The sequence below is a fragment of the Diabrotica undecimpunctata genome, chromosome 2 (assembly GCF_040954645.1).
Source record: "Diabrotica undecimpunctata isolate CICGRU chromosome 2, icDiaUnde3, whole genome shotgun sequence".
Taxonomy (NCBI): domain Eukaryota; kingdom Metazoa; phylum Arthropoda; class Insecta; order Coleoptera; family Chrysomelidae; genus Diabrotica; species Diabrotica undecimpunctata.
The window spans coordinates 157,561,526-157,580,123 of NC_092804.1; the positions used below are offsets into that span (position 1 = coordinate 157,561,526).

Here is an 18,598-nt window from a genome sequence, read left to right on the forward strand (position 1 = left end):
CTTTGGCAGAATTCGACAAGTCTGTCCCCTCTTTCATTTCTTTCTCCCAAGCCAAATTCCCCTAGACATCCGTCCACTTTTCCTTTTCCAACCTTGGCGTTGAAATCTCCCATCACCAACAATATATCATCTTTTTTTGTGGATCTTATGATTTCGTTCAATTGCATGTAGAACCTCTCTATCTCGGTCTCATCTTTGTCGGCAGTTGGTGCAGCGTACGTGCTGTTGGCCAGCTGTAATTAACAACAAACAATATATCTATCTACTAAAACTTGTCCAAAACAACCTGTATATAGGTCAGTAGTATACATAACAACCATAGGTCAATTTCAATGTAAGATGTTTTTCTTCTTTCTGTTTCTCTCCTATCGGAGATTGGATATTATCAAGGCTATTCGAATTTTATCTACAGCTGCTCTAAACAGTTCGTTTGCGGTGCAACCAAAGTAATTTCTCATCCAGGACGTTCTTCTGCGGCCCAAATTTATTAGACCTTTAATATTTCCCTGATTTTACTCAACCTATTCTAAATATTCGTCGATGGCACCACGTCTTAAAACTCTCAATACTTTTTATATTATTCTGTTTGCGAGTTCATGCTTTCACGCCGTACAACAAGGTACTAAACACATTTCATTGTTAATGAAAATGGACCTAGCAATTTGAATACGTCTTTTAATCGCGATATTTTGATCACTTTTCTGGTTGATTATAGCTCCCAGGTATTTGTAATTATTTACCAATTGAATTAGCTTGTAAGCAAATATATTAAGAACAACCAGAGCCAAAAGAAAAAGCACTTAGCACTTACACAGTGGTATATGCAAATGTAAATGTGGCGACTGCCCAAAAATTTATATCGGTCAAACTGGTAGAACTTTTAACAAACGTACAGCAGAACACAAAAGGCTTTCAATAATAGAAAAACAGAATCTACATACGCACTTCACCTTCCAGATCATAATCATTCTTTTAATGAAGAATTTCAAATTCATCACATTTAAAATAAAGGCCTTAAGCTATCTTTGTTAGAATATATGGAAATTTCTAATTTAAAAAATACAGATATAATTCCCAATGACCAACTTGAGACAAACAGTTCTCTCCTCCTTAACTTTTTAAGTTGAAGACTATAAAGTGTAAACGCATACCAAAGTTAGATCACTTGAGAAAGGCACTCTGCCGAAACAGTTGTAGTGATAATAAATTTTGTGTAAGTTGTTTTGTGTAACTGCTGTCTTTGTTAGTGCAGTTCAACAATGAGAGTTGTACTTTCTACTGATTGTCTACCAATATATTAAAGAGTCTGGCTCTGTCATATATTGTGTAAAATTTTCTTAAGATAAGCGCTAAGGTGATTCTCAAAGAAGCAAAAGGATTCTTAAAAATAATACTAGATTATACAGAAAGTGTAGGTACGAGTGAAGAGATATTGGCACTTAAGAGGCACATATAGGCACAGAGATGCCTAGATCTGAACTAATATATATATATATATATATATATATATATATATATATATATATATATATATATATGCTTTATTGACTATAAAGTCATATAGTATGACTATATAAGTCTTCGATCAAGTTTGCTACCATAATATGATAAAACTGTAAAAAAAACTAGGATTAGGATAAATTAACGTTATTTTTAATCTAGATTGATTGTGGTCAAGAAACACAAGTACATATAGAAGAAAAGACTATAGATTATGTAGAAATAAAGGAAGGAGTTCATTAGGGTTGCGTGCTTTTACCAATCCTTTTCAACACGTTTTCAGAAGATATAAACACAGCATTGAGTGGTCAGGAATTTAAAATTAACAATTTATTAAATATATGCTGACGATATAGTAGTTATATCTGCTTGTCAACATGTTTTTCGCAAGATATAAATAAAGTATTCACTGGTCAGAAATATTTTATTAAAATTAAATAAGGAAATAACGGGAGCTAAATTGGTGGACGAAACGGACGATGTTGAGGCAACCGAGTGCCATTATCTCTTTTATTGAGATATTTATGGTGCTTTTCGATCTCAATTGCCCCTCGGGTAATTCTTGGTTTATAAAAACAGATGACTATAGATCTGGAATTTTCAAAACCAATTTTGTGACCTTATGAAGATATTGTTGTAGAGTTGAAACTAAAAAGAAATTAAAATCTGAAATGGAATATTCGTAGATTCTGTTTTAAATTGTTGGATTAGTTTAATCTATGTCAGATCGTGGAACGTCTGCACAAAGAATTTCTATGTCTTCATTCCCTTTGATTTGAGAATTTTGTCTATTTTTTAGTGACACCGTTGATATAATAAAGAAAAGATTTGGTATGATGAAGGTCTGATTCTTTAGATTCAACATCATTTCACTGTTTACAAACATTATAGAAACTGTTTTGTATAAAACTTAATGAGGTCGCTGGTTAAATGATATTCGATAAATAATAATAACGAAAAAATGAAATAATTTGTTTGTAAATCAATTAGCGAAAAATAGCAAATATAACTGTCAATAAATTAGGAAATTAACTGGTCTTACTCATTATTGATGTTTGTACAAAGAAAGACTTACCTTTTGAAATATTGGAATCGTAGCCAAGGAAATCTCGTTGGTATACCGCGTCGGGGCGCCGGCCGACGCTCGATGGCGAAAACCTATCGCACTAGGTCTGTTTAGTTCGATGTCTTGGGATGAAGTGTCGAGATTGCAGGTCAGAAAAGAATCTTTTGGCCGTTGGGTAGAAGAGGGTACATCAATAAATCACCCTATTGTATTGTGATTTAGAATGCGATAACTTAAGTTAATTGAGACCGTAATACGAAACCGTACACTTGTGTGCATATTTGTGACACAGAATACAAAGGAAGTCAAATTCTTCGTACTTCAAACATAATACATGAGACAACCAGTTTTTACAGGAAGCAATATATTTTACCAAAGTCGTTAGGATACAGTATTGAATTAGTTTACATTACAGTACCGTAACAGAAATATTAATAGTAAAAATATGAAAAGAAATAGTACATACTTTCCCAAACAGAAACGAAACTCAAAATATCGGTTTCAAAATATCTCTTGATGTTAAAAAAACAGCAATATATAAGTGAAACAAATATTAAACAAATAAATTTTATTTTTGTTACAGGTACATGTGCTCCAGGTTCTTCATAGACTTTCCCGACATCTCTCAGCAAAAAGGCAAGTTGGAAAACTATTTGTGGAACCACTTCGTAGAGCCCGACGAAGAAGCCCTCCGCCATCAGTACCTAATGCTTCTACACGACGTAGTTGAAGAATCGACCGTGTGCCTCATGGGCCACGAGAGACGCCAAACACTCCAGCTCATCAAAAATCTAGCTTGGCAAGTCCTCTACCAAGATCAGCAGCGCATGATGACCCAGCAGCCGCCTCCTCTTGTCTACGCCAATGGCATCGTCTACGCTCCCATCATCCAGACCAACTGCTATTGCACGTGCAATACCACTTGGATGCCGCAGTGCTGTTCGTGATGTGCGATTGTGGACGAACACTGCCGCATGGAGAACGATTGGTGAAACGTTCGCTGGTGTGTGTGACTATTGGACGCACCTCGTGCATGGACTTCAGTGGCGAAACGGGCGTCATTGTAATGTACGTTTTTAACAACCATTCCAAAATTTGTAGGCCTTTATGGCGCAAAAGTAGGAAACAATTCTGACAAAAGAAAATAGTATTTTTAAACAAGACCTTAAATAGAGAAAAAAATATTAATATTAATGTACAAATATTATAATTAATATTAAATCTTAGGTAATTATTTATAAAAACTTTCGACAAAAAAATTAATACTAAAAAATATACCGCAAAAATACTAATCCTTTTTTGTAGGGAACTTTGTATGTTAACTTTAACTCTTAAGATGGCCAAACTATCAATAGCAAATTGGGCGTACTATTTTTAAAATTATACATTTTTCCGCGTTAAAATAAATTAATAAAAATGATAAAAGTCTTTTTAAAAAAATATCATGTTAGGATTTTTTAATATATTTATAACTGTAATAAAAATATTAGACAAAAAAATCTTTATTAGAAAGTATAAATATAAAAAGTTTATAAATGAAATACTTAAGAAAATACTTAAAGAATTGTCAAGGTAATAAATTTTCTTTCTCTGAAAAATAAAACGTTTTTACAATGAATTTGTTAGGCATTTATTTTTTTCTTTAGCTTAAGTACCTTGGCGATTATTAGCATCTACTGAATTTCGTTCGCGACTCTCGAAAAAATGCTCGGATGCTTTGTCCGCACCGCTACACATATGTCAACCATGAAATTTCCTCAGAGCTTTTAGTCCAGGCGGAATTTGTTTTGAGGTGAACATTTTCCATACGCGTCTATTTTTTGCTGGAATAACTTCCTGATGTACCTTCTATCAATAATAACGGTATTTCCCAGTTGCAAACCTGAGGAATACTGTGATTATTCCTTTGTGAAATCTCTCAGCCCTCGTTTCAGTCGTATTATGAAGTTGCTCTTACAAAAAAAATTATAGGAGGTAAAAGTTTCGTTTTTCAATTTTACATAATATTTGACTGACAAGAAGTTAAAAGTTTAATGTTTATTGTTTAAAATAGTAACAATAATTGGGAAAAAAGTGAAAAAAAATTAAGCTTTTCCTTTAAATTTTTTTGACCCTTCAACATAGCTTACGTCCTTTATATCCCGTCTACAAAAACTGTAAAATACGAATGAAAAGGGGGCTAAATTTCGTTAGGATCGGTTTAATAGTTTTTGCATATCTTTCGCGAAATAGGTCGACTAGGAGAGCCTAGGGAATTTTTTAAAGTTAATTTATTTCGGCAGTTTTAGCATAATGATTAATTTATTAAATTTGAAAATGTGTTTTTATTTAAAAATGACGTATAATTTGGAACAATTGTTTATAATAAAAAGAAACAGATCGATTGCAATATTTTAAAGTTCTTTTGAAAGCTTTAACTGTTTTTTGTATTTAAAAAAATTCGACTGATCAAGTGCTTTTTTTGGGCACAGTGTAAATTTGCAAATTTGCAATTTTTTTGCGGACCCTGGATTGCAAAAATGATTATGTAAAAACTATTAAAATGATCGTAACGAAATATAGCACTTGTTTCACTCGTATTATGAAGTTTTTCTAGGCAAATTATAAAGGCTGCAAGTTATGTTCAACCCTTTCAGTGCCGCTTTTTTTTTTCGCAGACGAAAAAATATTTTTTGCCTAAAATGTACTTAAAACAGTTCATATAACACTTTTTGGACATTTTTTTTCCTTTTGAAGGCACAAATCGACATTGTACTTCTGACATTTCCATCTTAATTTTCCTGTACAACCAGAGTTTTTGCATCTTAAAGGTAAAGGTAGCTGTGGATGCTCTGGAAAATGTCCAATATTATCAAATTGCACCTCAGTTAGAGGTCTAATTTCAATGGTTTGGCGTTTTGTAGCTACTACTGAACTACTACCATTTTTTGCTTGAAAGTCTTCCCCGTTTTCGGTTATTGAAAGAGTTAACTTTTATGAGGCCTTCACCAACTTTCATCGTAAAGTGTAGAAGGTCCATGATATCTTTTTGTGGAATTTCTAAAGTTTGTTAGGGGCATGTCAACTGCATGAAAGATTAGTCGAACACTCCACTTTTTGCAACAATTTTTTGTTCTGTAAAACGCAATAAGAGCATCTGTTACACGATTTTATTTCTTGCAGATTACTTGGTACAAATTTTTCAATTCCAGTTTGCAAAGCATACATATTCGTGTATTGAATGAAATTTCCAAATAAACCTTCGGGGAAATATCTCAGAAAATATGTAACTGGATATTCCTCAGAACAGTTTACATATTGAACATTCTGTAACCATTTTACATATTTTTTTAGAGTGATGAAGTTATCAATTCCCTTTCATCCTCATTATCCTTTTCCTCTTCCTCATTCTCACCTTCGTTTTGATTTTCTGAGACATCATCTATCATATGGCCAATTCTCTGTCTTACTTGTATTTCTTCTTCGCAGTTACTGTCATCACTAACACATCCTTCTATGTCGGACAGTTTTTCTAGCTCTTCTAGCAGTTCCTTCTCCGTTAAATATTTTATTGGAGGCATTTTACAATGAAAATAAAAATAACAATTATGCCCATCTAACTTGAGGTACACTTTCAGTAAAATATTTTCACAATTAGTAAGAAGTAACACTACTTTCAACATTGCACTGAAATATAAACAAAGATTGACTTTTATTCAAACTGATATTTGAAGAAACAAGTACACTTACCTCTTACGAACAATGCAATTGCCGCCATATTGCTTTTGACATTAATTTTCTTTTAGAATAAAACCATCCATGCACCCATCTGGGTACAAAACGCATAAGTATAATACTTATAGAATGTAAATTTCTTTAAACTGATTAAGTTACATATTCCTGTAGAATTCCATTTTTTGCCATTTTTATACAATTTTTAAAACAATAGACATTAAATTTTTAATTTTTAGCTACTCGTATATGTAAAATTTAAATACAAAACTTTTAACTGCTATATTTTTTTGTAGGAGTAATATCTTTTGAGTTATAGACAAAAATATTGTCATAAAAAGCAAAAGTTTTTGATTAATTTCAGATTTTGTTAAAAAAAAATTCAGCACAAGGTTTGCGTGTGGCGCCTGTCGTGATTATTGATACAAGGTACATCTTGAAGTGCCTCCAGCAAACAAATAGACTCCTGTGGAAAATGTCCATTATGGTCTGCACTTTGACAGATCTCGCCAGTACAATTTTTAATTCATTTAATTCTCTTAACTTGATATTTTTCAGGTAAATATTTTGTCTTATAAAATTTTTGTTGTAAATAAATGTAAGCTATGTCACCAGTCCACCTAACTTACAAAGTTTCCTAACAAAAACCACACAATGTCACTTTAAAAGCAGGGAGCAACAGCACTATTTATGTCAGATTTCTTTCCCGTTTTTGGACATTTAGAGACCGGACTATTATCGAAAACTACGCAGAGTTGTCTTCAGAAAATTTATTGAGACGTATGAACTTTGTACGAAGTACAAATATATGCGAGGTAGGTCGCCTTTATTGTGTTTTTTACAAAAATAAACAAGATGAAATGTTCTAAAGTTTTCGATATAAATATGCATTGTACAGGTAACAGAAATTAACTGGATTTTTACTCTTTGTCGAGTGGATCTTTTAATGTTAGATTCTGTTTCAGTTTCTTGGTAATCTATTGCTGTTTAATAAACGAGATTAAGTTTTTAAATATTTTAAATATTATTTTTAAATAGGTTTACAGACCAAATATAGTCGGGCTTTAAAAGTTTTCCATGTAACCAATGTTTTTTACCGTGACTAATTGCTGTTACAATATTAAGTTTGAGTAAAGAGAATAGAAAAAATGATATTAACATATCAAAAAACACAAAAGTTCAATCGTTTTAAAAGAGAATCGAGATTATTGGATTTTATTAAAAAGAGTTTGCAAATGTCTCGCGATAAAATCAAGTTAAAAAGCGTTAAGATCATTCAATAATTTCGAGTAATTCACTCAGTAAACCAGAGAAGGCCTTGCCTGTCTTAGCATGCTAGTAGAGCCTGTTTAAAACGTTTATTTTGGAAAGCGACAATTTAGAAATGCCCGAATTAAACATCAAAGTGTAAATGAAAAGTATAATCTTTCGCTTTAATAAATATAGCAAAAACCCAGTTAAACATCTGTTACACCACATTCTTTTAGTTTATATCCTGTTATCTATATCAAAATCACTTTATCAACATTTACCTTAGCGATATAATTGTACATATTGACTTAATATTAATATTTACTACAAACTGTATTTTACAAAATAAAAATGTATATCAGACGTACGTAAATGTTAGAAAATAAAGCGTAGGGCCTAACTGTGAATCGAGATTGTGATACAGAATTCATCGAGAAAAGACCAACGAGTACATATAGGTCCTGGTGGAAAAGTGAAAGTCTGGTGTTGACAAAAATATATTATAATATTTTCATTAATTTGGTTGTAATATGAGCGGGAATGTAAAGATATCTTTGATTTTGTACTATATTGAGTTGACTCATATTGAGTTACATAAAATCAACAATAAGTGCCACTACAGATTTTTCCATAATACAGGGGGTTTTAAATTGTATTTAGCAAACTTTCTGAAACAACGGAGATTCTACTTTTAGTTCCACATTTCCTAAATTCAGATAAATCGTGAATTACCAAGATCGGTTTATCATTATAATAGCAGCATAATATTCAGAATTATAATAGCACCCATTTATTTATTTATTTATCGTATGGCATACAATAAGAACACATATTTAAAAAGCAATATAAAACATTACATGGAGTATTACAAACGAACATCTAATGCATTAATATAGTCTAAAACATTTTCGGTCGCATTCAGGAACTCGTCAAAAACTCCAGGGAACCGCCTTCGGGGGCATTCTTCAACAATGTGACGGACGGTCTGTCGTTGCGCACCACAGTCACACTCCGGAGTAAGGGCTTTTCCTCATTTATGTAAGCTGTCAGCACATCTACCGCTTCTTGTTCTTATTCTGTTTAGCGTTGTCCATGTACTCTGGGTCAGTTCAAAGCCTGGCGGTTTCTGATCGATACAGGCCATTTGCTGTGCTTCCTGTGGTGAGTCGCGCTCCCATTGTCTTCTCCAAGCGTTGGTGAGGTCGAAATGTTCCTGATGTAAGGAGGTGGCCCTTAACATGACAGGATATCTGGAGCGCAGTCTGTTCATTTCGATATCAAGCTTATCATGGTGGATGGGTAGTTGATGGTTAGACTGGATTTTTCGATATTCTCTGAGAAGGGAGTGACTTCTTCGTAGTTTCGGCGGTGGAATGTGACTCAGAATGGGAAGCCAATAGTTGGGTGTTGGTCTAATTGTACCTGAAATCATTTGCATTGTCTGGTTTAATTGGGTGTCAATAATCTTCGTGTGTTTGCTATTGAGCCATACTGGGGAAGCATATTCAGCTGTCGAGTATACAAGTCCGATAGCAGATGATCTGAGTACGGAGGCTGAGGACCCCCATGTGGTACCACATAGCTTTTGGATTATATTATTTCGCGTTTTCAGTTTTGCTGCCGTTCTTTGTAGGTGTTCTTTAAAACTTAAAGTTCTGTCAAGAGTCACTCCAAGATATTTTGGTGTTGAGTTATGAGTTAGTAGTCTGTCTTCAAAGTGAACGGACAGTTTTTTGTTGGCTTGGGCATTATTTAGATGGAAACAGCACACTTCGGTTTTCGTCGCATTAGGCCGTAGCCTCCATTTGCCAAAGTATTCTCCCATAATGGCAAGGTCATCCGTTAGTATTGTTTCTGTAACTGCCATGTTTTTATGTCTTGCTGCAATGGCCCAGTCCTCAGCGTAGCCAAATTTCTGCGAATTTGTCCTAGGTAGGTCCGCGATGTATAAATTAAACAGTAAGGGTGCCAAAACAGATCCATTTTCTGATCTGTACTAGGTTCTTTTAAATTTTGATTATTATTGCGGTTTCCTGTTTTCTTAGTCGTGATTGTTATCGCGTTTTTGTGTCCTGAGATCGATTGATAAAAACTTGTGTTTTTATCGATACGTGTTACTCGTCAAAACTACGAATGACTCAAAATTTTGCTCATCAGGCAAAGAGATGGATGAACGTTGGGACTCGATTACGTGCTTTTTAAAAATAGTTTACAAGTTGAGTTTACTTCTATTAAAATATTTCTGGTAATTTTGCTGCACACTAAGTGAGCCTGCGGATTGTAGGATTTTTAGTCATTTCTAGTTTTGTATCCTAAAGAAACATTTGTACTTCCGTTACATCTTTCCTAACTTTTCCAAAAACTATATACTTATTTTAAATTTTACCCTTTTGTAGCACCTCTCTTGTAGAACCTGCCTATTTGTGCATCTTGCTCTGAGTCTTAGTCATATTTTGCATGGAATTTATAAGTTGCTATTTCATAATTTTCTTATATTACTTTAAATCGTTGGAATCCTTGTTATTCTTTATTTCACCACTTCTTCGTCTTTCTTTCATACTCCTAGGAACTTAATGCTGAGAGCTTTCGTATTGAGTGCTTTATCTCGTCTTTCATCTTGACATCAATTTAGTCTTTCAAGTCCATTTTTAATTCTATCCTATTTTATTACTTCATCCATCTAAGCATTCACCAACCAACCGGGAACATAAGTCCCTACTCGAAAAAGTTTTCTGCATCCGAACTGTAGGAATATTAAATGCCAACTCTTTCAGTTTTGTCTCCAAGATGAGATGATTGAGATGCTAACTCAAAGAGTTGTCATTTAACATTCCTCTAGTTCGGATGTAGAAACCTTTTTTCGAGTAGCGTCTTATGTTCCCGGTTGACAATCTAATTTCGTCGGCATACTGCCACATAATTTAATATAAGTATGGTTTAATCCATGTAAATCCAGCCACTGTTTGGTTTTGAGGTTATTTTGCAAGTACTACAAAGTTCACTAAAGATGGAATGAAATGAATGGTCCGAAAACGTTCTGAACTGCATACTTTTAAATTATTAAATTTAATTTTATTTAAACACACCACTCACAACTGAAATGTTTTACTTCGATGTTAGAGTTTTTTGATAGAACTAGGTTTTCAGTTACATAGGAATATTTTTGTTATACAACATAACCTAACCTAAGTTAGGTTAGGCTATCTTAATTTTATCCTACTCAAGTTTTACTCAGGCATTTCCATCTATTTTCCCACTGTTCTGAATTGTTTTATTGATATTTTCGATCATTTACATTATTTTTTTATTTTTCTTTAAATTATTTTCTTGAAGTTTGAATAATATGCTGCAGTAAAATAAAATAAACTGATCTAAAAAGAGGACCATAGTAAAATAATTAATTTCAACACATAAGATGTTTTCAATCATTTGAGTTTGTGATACGAATTTAGAAAACCCCTGTATGCAAAAAAGTTTAAGGTACCCATACATAAAATTTATGTTACCACGGTTATAGGTTTACCGTCAAAACTAGTGAAATTAAATCGTTTTCAAAAGCTGTTAGAGGTTTGGAATTTACTTAATTGTTACATTTTGTGATAAAGAATAATGTCACTGAGTGCTTGTATGGGTAAAAACGTGAATCATACTTAAAGCAAAGCTTCATATTTTAGTTAGGGCGGTGTGTTTAGCCTTTGAGTACAATGAGTACAGACACTAAATGATGAATAAACACTTTACCACTTTACTATCAATAATATAAAATTGATAATTTGTATCTCTTTACGTACCAGATGGAATTTAAAGACTGAATTTAAACAAAATGTTTTCCCGAGAGATAAATTATCATTTTTGGATAATCACATGCAAACTACAATTATGAATTATTTAAAACAAAAGGTAATTATTGATGTCTGAATGTAAACATTAGTAAACTTATTTATTTAAATGTTCTACTGTTTAGAAATCTTATATGTCATTGATTTGTCAGTAATAGTTCGTTTTTCCTTGGTACATCATTTTTATATAATATAATACTTAAATAGTAACTAAAATAATTAATAAACTGTTTATGATTACGAGAATATTATATTTTTTACGAATATTCATTAATTGCTATATAGGGCAAACTGCGCATAATATTAAACAGAGAATACAACAACATACAGTCGCCTTAAATTGGCACAAATATTTTTGCAGCTTTTTCAATGTTTATACGTACGATGAGGCTGTGTCATTTATTAAAATATGAAGCGTTACTTTTTGCTATGAGTGGCAGTGGCTGTGAAAAAAATATAACAAAAAAATACGTTAATTTGGGTTGTGTATATGTGAAAGTAGCGATTAGAGAGCGATTCGAAAATAGAGAAAGCAACTTGAAGGCTCCGAGGGTTTTGCTCAATATTTGTGCAGTTTTAGGTGTAGGTGAAAGATAGTTTTTATTTGGTATTGTAAACTGATCAGATTGTAAACAATTCAACGCTTCAAGGTGTAAGTGTTTTTGGAGTATGTAATTCAACAATTCTGGAGATAGGTTGGTTGTGATCTTTACAGGCAATATTTATTACTTTAAGCAAGTTTATTATAAGGCATTTATTGATTTATCATGGTTCACAGGGGCATTAAATTGTGCTGTGTCATGATTTTTTGTCTTTTTATTAGTATAGAGATTCATTGTCATCATTTTAGCATTAGTCTCTCATATGTCATTCTTCTAACGTGATCTGACTTGGACATTCTTGTTTTTCTTTAATACATATTGTTTGCCACTGACCTTGTTAATGATTTAATTAGTAAAAATAAGTCTGATTCTTATCTAGTTATTCTTCTACTTCTACTGTACTTTGTTACATCATCTCTTATGGTGGTTTTAAGTCTAAAGATAAAACTTCCTAAATTTCTTCTTTCTTTCTTTTTAGTAGTTATTTTGTTTTTAGAATTACTTCTTGCATTCATAGACCAGACATGGCTCAATTTTGATTTACAAAAATGTAAAAATTTCTTCATGGAATTTTCCTTTAAAAAAAAGGATAATCTTTTGGAAAAAATAGGAATATCTCGGAAACTTTTGGATTTTTTTTTTTAAACAATTGTGATAATCAAGAACATATATTAGAATATTTTTTTGCCAAGTTGTCATCAAAACTGAATAAGTTTTACGTACATTAAAAATAAAAACCAAAAACATCGAAAAATCGATGATTTTCTTCATTTTTCTCCCTATAATTTCAGTTTGTTCATTTTATATAATAAAAGTTATAGATTATTATATTATTTATAACTTTTGTATTTGAAATTGCTTCATAGGATATCAAATTTCGTCTGTAGTTATAAAAAACTTTTTTCTTCCTATTTCCAAATCACCCGCGAACATTTCAGATGTTCTAAATTATTTTTATTTGATGTATCATATCCCCTTTTACTACTTTGCTTCATAAAACTTTAGATCCAATTTTTTCACCTTTTTTGCCAATTTGACTGGTCTATCAGACTTGCAGTTTATTGCGATTACAGTTCGAAATCATGATTCTTAACTGTTTAAGTACGCTTTCTTGACTTTGAATATATTATAAACAGATATATCTAGAATATAATAATATACTCTATTCTGTTGTGCGAAATAATACAAGACTTTGTATCATCTGATTAGTCTATAATTTCAAAACCAACTTACTCTTTCATCTCACTTTTTAAAAACGAACTTGACCTTTCCTCACATGTCTCAATTTTTATTTGTCCTTCTTCAGATCGACCTGAAGGAGTTAAGACAATGCTCGTGAGATATAAGCATCTTTTTGGAAAAGAAAAGTTTGCGATTAATAGTCGGTTTGTCTTGAACCTGATATATTTTCCAAAATTTTATAGATATAGATGGTTTAGCTTAGGTAAAACATTATATAAAGTAATGAAATAAGGTAGAACTTAGACGATTTGCTATATGTATGTTTAAAAAGTATTTTAATAGTGGATTTACCGGTTTTATAGTTAGAGATAGTGCTAGGTTGGTTGGTTTCATAAAACAATGTGAATACATGTTTCAAAATTTTGTTTATTGCAGAAATACTTGGTATAGATAATACGAAATATTACAACAAATAAACAATACCAATTGAATTTGGCTTTTTTCTTAAATGAATTAAACAAAAACTGTTATACCTGTTCAAAAACAAGAAAATTTGTTTCTCTTGTGCAAATTTTTGTTTTATGAAATCATCCAGAATGCGTGAATATAAAGGAAAATTTTAAGTTGCTGATCTATAAAACACAAAATAATATATTTTTAAAGACATTTTTGTGTTTTTGTACTAGATATAGTGTTATATACCCATCTAAATTTAAACTTGCTTAACTTTAATAATAAAATAATTTAGTGTTCCAAAATTTTATATTAATATTTACATATCATAAAATGAAAAAGAACCACAAAAAAATGTACTAAAGTGACTGAAAGTGAATATAATAATCTTATGTAGAGGTATTCATATGAAAAACAAAAGGTTCAAGATGATAATTTTTTATCGACTGTATTGAACATATTTTTGACCACGATATAAATTACAAATTATTTTAAAAATTCCTTTTAAAATTATAACAAACTACTTGTATGAAAACAACTCTTACTTTAAAGTTGATAAAACTGTTAAATTTTTAAGCCAGACAACACACAGACTATCCTGTTAAATTCTGTCTTTTTCACAACTTTCCGAAAGTTTTCACGTTTTTATGTTTTTCGTTTATGTGAGTGGTCTCTGAGATTACTTTGCCAAGATGTTTTCACTCTTTTGTCTTTTTGTTGTTATGTTTTTAATTCTTTATGATTTTAAACTCCACTTTGGACTATAGCCTCCAATCAGTAGAATGTTGATTCTACTTGATGCCATTCTTTCCTTGTACTTTGATCAATTATATTGAATTATTGTTTTTTAAAATTATGTATTCGCCTTATTTTCCTCAAATTTTTTTGTAATTTTGAGTTTTCCACTTTATTATTAGATATATGATGTAGGTGGTTTTAGAGAAAAAGTCAGTTACGACCTATATGACCTACGACCTACGACTTTTTTCCCTTCTTCTGTGATCGTGTTTTAGTAATTCTAAAGACCTATTCCTACCATAAATTTTAGTACTTAGGTCGTCCAGAAAGTGAAGAACTTTTTGGTATAAAAAGTTAAAATAAAAGATATCAACACAAAATTTTATTAAAAAAGTCACCGTACCTTAGGCTATTTTTCAGTGTAGTTGCCTTGGATATCAAAATATTTGTTGTACCGTGGAATCAGTTTTTCGATACCAGTGTTAAGTCCTGTACCGGTAAACTTCGCAGCCAGAATATCAGTTTATCTTTAAGCTCTTCGTCGTTTCTAACCCATTTCCACCCAAAAATTGCTTCAGTTTCGGGAACAGATGATAGGCCGCGAGGTCTGGGCTGAAGGAAGGGTGCTCGAAAATTTCCCATTGTAGACGTTGAAGTTCTTGCCGATGCATGGGACATAGCATTGTCGTAAATCAGAAACACCTTTGTCAATAACCTACGTTTTAGTCTTTGAATGGTTTCGTAATAGGCTTCTGAACTTATTGTGTTATCTCTATGCATAAACTCTCCGTGATTTAAACCCCCATATTTAAAAACTTAACACACTGCGTACTGTCACATTTGGCCGGATTTTCAATGGGCACCGCCATTTCAAAAAGGTTGTAGAAAAAGGACACGTGACCACAAATTAACGAGACTTGGCTCACACCGATGCGACAGACAGAGGTAACTGGCGCTCATAAAAATCGCGGCGGTGGGGAATTTGCATCACGCTTAATGAGCCATCGTTCTTTACTTTCTAGACGATCCATATATACGTAGTGGCTTTGTGCGATTTAAATCTTCTTTTTGTATCTCATGTCTTCCCAGATATCGTGCTCTGGAATTCTTTAGGATGCAGCATTTGAAAGTATGCGTATAGAGTTGCGTGTTTAGAGTTGTCTGTGTATCGCGTGATGGCATTCCTGTGTAGCTTAGAAACGAAGTCTTTGTAGATACTTCGACAAACGTATTTATATAATTATGCCTTCTATTAATTAGGTCCAATTTTGTCAAGTCGCACAGAAGTTACTTGAGCTATGACGCAACGTACCTGGAGAAGATATCTTGCCTTCTTGCAATTTGTACCACTCTTGTACATATTTGCTATGGTTATCCTAATCTACATCCTTATTTCACCACTAGTACGACTTTCTCCTTGCTCATGAAACCGTGTTCCTACAAATGTTGGTAACCTAATTGCATTGTACTGAAGACAGCGACTGTGAAACGTCCTCTAAATCACTTTAGATATCTTTAAGCTATGGATTTTGTTTTCGACAGACCTCGCTTATTGTAATATGCCCAAGCTACCGCAACTTCTTCTCCTCTTACGCATCATTTAACCATCTGAGACTGTAGACATTGAATATTAGATCTTTTTTATCATATAAGCTACTTTCCAATCGTCATCTATGTTAGTCTTAATCGTCGAGAAATTTTGACAGTTCTTAGAGTTCTATTTATAATTAAATCTATCTATGTACTCTATTTCATTCATTTTTGGATATAGATCGCCCTTTTCGGTTATCTTCCTCCATAATTTCTCCCACTTTTGTATTCCCATAGTCGTCACCAATGTGGTATATGTTTACCCCATCTTTTATCATTTTTGAATAATAGTATGATATGCAAATTTATGTTATATTATGAATGGTCTTTCACTTCTATTGTTGCGCTTATCATTTCCTTTCTTTTTCAATCGTTTAGTTTTATATGCAACATTTTAATTTTACTTGATCCGGTTTTATCAATATTTGCTCTCTTTTTAAAGTAATAATCTTTTGTGTTCATATAACTTTTGTTGCACATCTATACAGAGGTAGTAAAACAGCCCTAAAAAGAAACTCATTTTTAAAATATACTAACGAAAATAATAAAGTTTTATTATAAACATTCAAGCCATAAACGAGAAAATATGATGATACCTACGTAATAATTTTAAAAATTTGCATCACATTACCGTACTCTTTGATGATCTGTTACTAAAAAGGAAACAGCAATTATTGTAGTCAATTTGCGAGTTCTCGTATGTCTATTAAATCACAAAATCAATATAGTATGGTATCATAAAGTGTGGACATTTTTAAAGGGAGTGGAAAAGCGTTTTATTTAATTTCTTTAAGGTGCACCTTCTAATTTGAAGTTACCACTATTTTATTAATCGATTCTATTTAATTTTTTAAAGTATATAGTATTCATACTTATCTTTTTATAAAAACAATTATTCTGAACCAAATAAAAAATTTGATTACATTGATTTTTTTTTGGAAATGTTTGTATTTCTGGTACAGAGCCTTCAGGTTGCGGAGTAACATATAATTAATCAAGTATTTACTGACATCGCCCAATCGCAATAAGTATTAGTGTATAAAGAGTAAAATTCCATATATTTCTATATATTTTAGGGAGTTGTCCATCATATTCTCAATAAATCTTTCAATACAAGCATGATTGGAAGTTGAAACATTTATTAGTACGCATATTTTGAGATTTGTTAAATTGTCATTTATAGCTAATTATAGGCGTAGTTTTGGTCATGTATTTTTAGATAAAATTAAATATTGGAATCAAACGGAGTTGTAGTTTACGTAAATCTTAAACGTGTATTTTATTTTAAATTTATACAGTTTACAGTTGGTTATATATGCTAAAGAGCAGTCAAAACATAGATGAACTATTTCTATGTCCCTTCTTCTCCATTTCAAAGGCTGCAATTTGCCTCCTTGCTTCCAGAGTCCATGCTTTTACTCCATATAATACTAAGTAGATAAGTATGCACTTCACCCCACTTTGACCTTTGACCCCGTTTTTTAGTAGCGACGCCATTTTTTGGTGGAGGCGTGCATTCTGTCACGTTTTACGTTGAATGTCACGTTTTATGTTGAATGTCGCGTTTTATGTCAACGTCATATTTGACATAAAACCTGACGTTCGACATAAAATGTGACATTTGACATAAAACGTGACGTTTTATGCGTTTTATATGACTTTTATGTCAAATGTCACGTTTGATGATGAATGTCACGTTTTATGTCAACGTAATATTCAACACAAAACATATCGTTCTACATAAAACTGACATTTGACATAAAAGTGATATAAAACGAATAAAACTTTTAGTTTTATTCGTTTATAAAAGTTTTATGTCAAATGTCACATTTTGTGTCGAAGGTCATGTTTTATGTTGAATATGACGTTGACATAAAACGCGATATTCAACATAAAACGTCACATTCGACGTAAAACGTGACATTCGTTATAAAACGTGACGTTCGACATAAAACGTGACACAATAGACGCCTCCACCAAAAAATGGCGTCGCCACTAAAAAACGGGGTCAAAGGTCAAAGTGGGGTGAAATGCATACTAATCTACTACAATATTTCATAGGTGTACTTTTTCTCAAATCGGTGTCGAAGATCTAGTGATACGTAAAATTTTGCAAGGCAATGAGTTCATTCTTTGAAAAACAGATCTGGCATATTTTACGCGAGTTCGTACTTCAAGCCTGTGAATTCATTTCCACCCAATGTCATGAACAATTTGTCACTCCTGGGCCCCTCTATATTTAATATTTACCTTTGTTATATTTCAATATTTCCTCCTTGTGACATGGAAGTTGCATTTCTGTTCTTAGTAAATGCATCCGAATTGCCTATTTTGCTTACTTTATTAACGCTTACACTTTTATTCGTTATGTGTTCTGTCCAGCTTTCAGTTATCTCATACTATTAATTTGTAGAGACCATAAGTTTTTATGAGCCGATATCGACCATCTAATGACACGATATATTTGTGAGATGTTTATCATTCGGACAAGGCTGATTTGAAATTTTGATGATCAAGACAATCTGTTGTCCAGCAACCAAGGTGTAGACTCTTTTGGCTTAGTGTATACAAAGGTGCTATTCCTGTGATTTAGATTGCGTATGAAGACAATTACTTCTGTTGATATCTCTACGTCTTCTTCCTCAGTCCTAATCCCTTGTAGGAAT

At 32.2% G+C, this 18,598-nt stretch overlaps 1 protein-coding gene across 2 annotated transcripts in view; it reads left to right on the top strand.

The window, feature by feature from the left end:
* Nucleotides 1–5,286, top strand: part of LOC140435127 (terminal nucleotidyltransferase 5C) — a 331,588-nt gene extending 326,302 nt beyond the window's left edge. For both annotated transcript variants that reach the window (XM_072523845.1, XM_072523846.1), the window contains exon 5: nt 3,150–5,286. In XM_072523845.1, the coding sequence (XP_072379946.1) occupies nt 3,150–3,513 (364 nt within the window). In that variant the 3' untranslated portion in view covers nt 3,514–5,286. The remainder of the gene's footprint in view (nt 1–3,149) is intronic.
* Nucleotides 5,287–18,598: the final 13,312 nt, after the last annotated feature.